Below are 2,096 nucleotides of genomic sequence, written 5' to 3' on the forward strand. Positions count from 1 at the left end.
CTGAATTATTTTCCAAACTCTCTTCAGCTGTCTCTAATTTGCTCCTTTCACCATCCATCAGTTTTAATTATTGTTCTTTCCAGTCACAGAATTCTGTTTTGTTCTTCTTAAATCTGTTATGTCATTTGTCCTGTTAAACTATGGTAGTTTTTTTTTTTTTTAAAGATTTTATTTATTTATTTGAGAGAGAGAATGAGATAGAGAGAGCATGAGAGTGGGGAGGGTCAGAGGGAGAAGCAGACTCCCCGCTGAGCAGGGAGCCCGATGCGGGACCCGATCCGGGGACTCCAGGATCATGACCTGAGCTGAAGGCAGTCGCTTAACCAACTGAGCCACCCAGGCGCCCATAAACTATGGTAGTTTTAATTTTAAGACATAATATGCATACCACAAAATTCATTATGTTGAAGTATACGATTTAGTGGTTTTTAGTATATTCAAAAGTCTGTACAACCATCACTGCTACCTAATTTCAGAACAATTTCATCACCCAAAAAAGCAATCCCATATCATAAGCAGTCACTTCCCGTTACTTTTCCACTGAGTTCCTGCCACCCCCTCACCTAAATTCTTTTTCTATGAATTTGCCTATTCTCATTATTTCATATAATGCAACCATATAATATGCAGTCTCTTGCGTCTGGCTTCTTGCATTAGCATAATGTTTCCAAGATTCATCCATGTTGTAGCATGTATCAATACTTCATTACATTTCATGGCTGAATAATATTTCTTTCTATGGATATGCCACCTGTGGGTTATCCAGTCAACAACGGATTGAAATTTGTTTCCATGGTTTGGCGATTTGCATAATGCTATCTCTCTGTAGACAGCATATAGCTGGATGATGTTTTTATACCTACTTTTCCAATATCTGCCCTTTAATTGAAGAATTTGAATCGATCAAATGGTTGCATTTCATGTATTTACCGATAAAGTGGAATTTAGGTCTGACATTTTGATATTTATTTTCTGTACGTCTGGAATGCTTTTCCCTCAGGTATCCACACAGTTCACTCCCTCAATTTTTTATGATCTTTTCTCAAACATCAGCTGCTTAATGAGGTCTTTGTTGGCCATCCTGTTCAAAATTTAAACACTTTCTTTTTTTTTTTTTTTTTTGCCAGTTTGTCTGTGTTTTATTGACGCCAGTGCTCAGGCTTTGACTGCATACTTCCGCAGCGGGTACAGCCGCTCCTTCCGCTGCTGCTTCTTGGTCTTCAGGTTCTCCTCATGCTTGTTCAGCCGGCGGCGCATGGCACGTGTCTTCTTGGGTCGCAGATCCAGGGGCTTGTACTTCTTACCCTTGTAGAATTTCCTGAGGTTCTCTTTCTGCGTCTGGTTGATGACTGTGAGAACACGGGCGATGGATTTGCGAACAACTCGGATCTTGGAGAGCTTGGAAGCCGCGCCGCCTGTCACTTTGGCGACGCGCAGCTGGGACAGCTCCACCTTCAGGTCTTCCAGCTGTTTAAGCAGTTCCTCTTTCTTCTTGCCGCGAAGGTCTCGAGCCTTAATCTTGGCCATGTCTGCACAATCCGCCGCTGCCGCCGCAGGAAAGAGGCCAAGGAAAGAGCTAAACACTTTCAACACATACATTTCCTAACTCCATTCTCTACTTGATTTTTTTTTAATATTTATCATTATCTAACATACTATATATTGAATTTATCCATTTCACTTAATGTGTATATTGTTTTGTATACAAATAGGTTTAGCTCATTAAATTGTAAGCTTTGTGGGGGTAGGGTTTTTGTTTTTTGTTTTGCTTATATATATATATTTCCAGCACCTAGGAGAGGCCCATAGTAGAGGCCCACCAAATATTTTGTTGAATGAATGGTCAAAATACTTAGCCATTTTTTCTATGAATCGCAATGGAGGCTAGTTGTTTTCTTTTCAGTCAGAAACACCATAAAATTTTTTGAAATTTAATTGTGAATGCTGCTTTTAGAGTAAATTAAAAGAGAAATAACTTTGTAAATGCTTATTATATGCTAAGTAATGTGGGGAATTTGCAAAATAGAATTCAATCGATGCATTAATTGAAGACTCTGCATGATCAGAAGGCAAACTTGATCTGACTCGGGAGCTCC

The 2,096-nt window shown here is 39.4% G+C and overlaps 1 protein-coding gene across 1 annotated transcript; it reads right to left on the reverse strand.

The window, feature by feature from the left end:
* Positions 1–1,126: 1,126 nt before the first annotated feature.
* LOC102732123 (large ribosomal subunit protein uL29) lies at positions 1,127–1,582 on the reverse strand. The gene has a single exon (XM_081827132.1). It carries the CDS (start codon positions 1,525–1,527, stop codon positions 1,156–1,158), a length of 372 nt encoding a protein of 123 aa, XP_081683258.1. The 5' UTR covers positions 1,528–1,582; the 3' UTR covers positions 1,127–1,155.
* Positions 1,583–2,096: the final 514 nt, after the last annotated feature.

This window comes from Leptonychotes weddellii, chromosome 7, assembly GCF_054177405.1.
Source record: "Leptonychotes weddellii isolate Sample4059 chromosome 7, ASM5417740v2, whole genome shotgun sequence".
Lineage (NCBI taxonomy): Eukaryota > Metazoa > Chordata > Mammalia > Carnivora > Phocidae > Leptonychotes > Leptonychotes weddellii.

Coding starts and splice junctions, on each gene's coding strand:
- LOC102732123 (XM_081827132.1), bottom strand. CDS start 1,527: ATGGCCAAGATTAAGGCTCGAGACCTTCGCGGCAAGAAGAAAGAGGAA.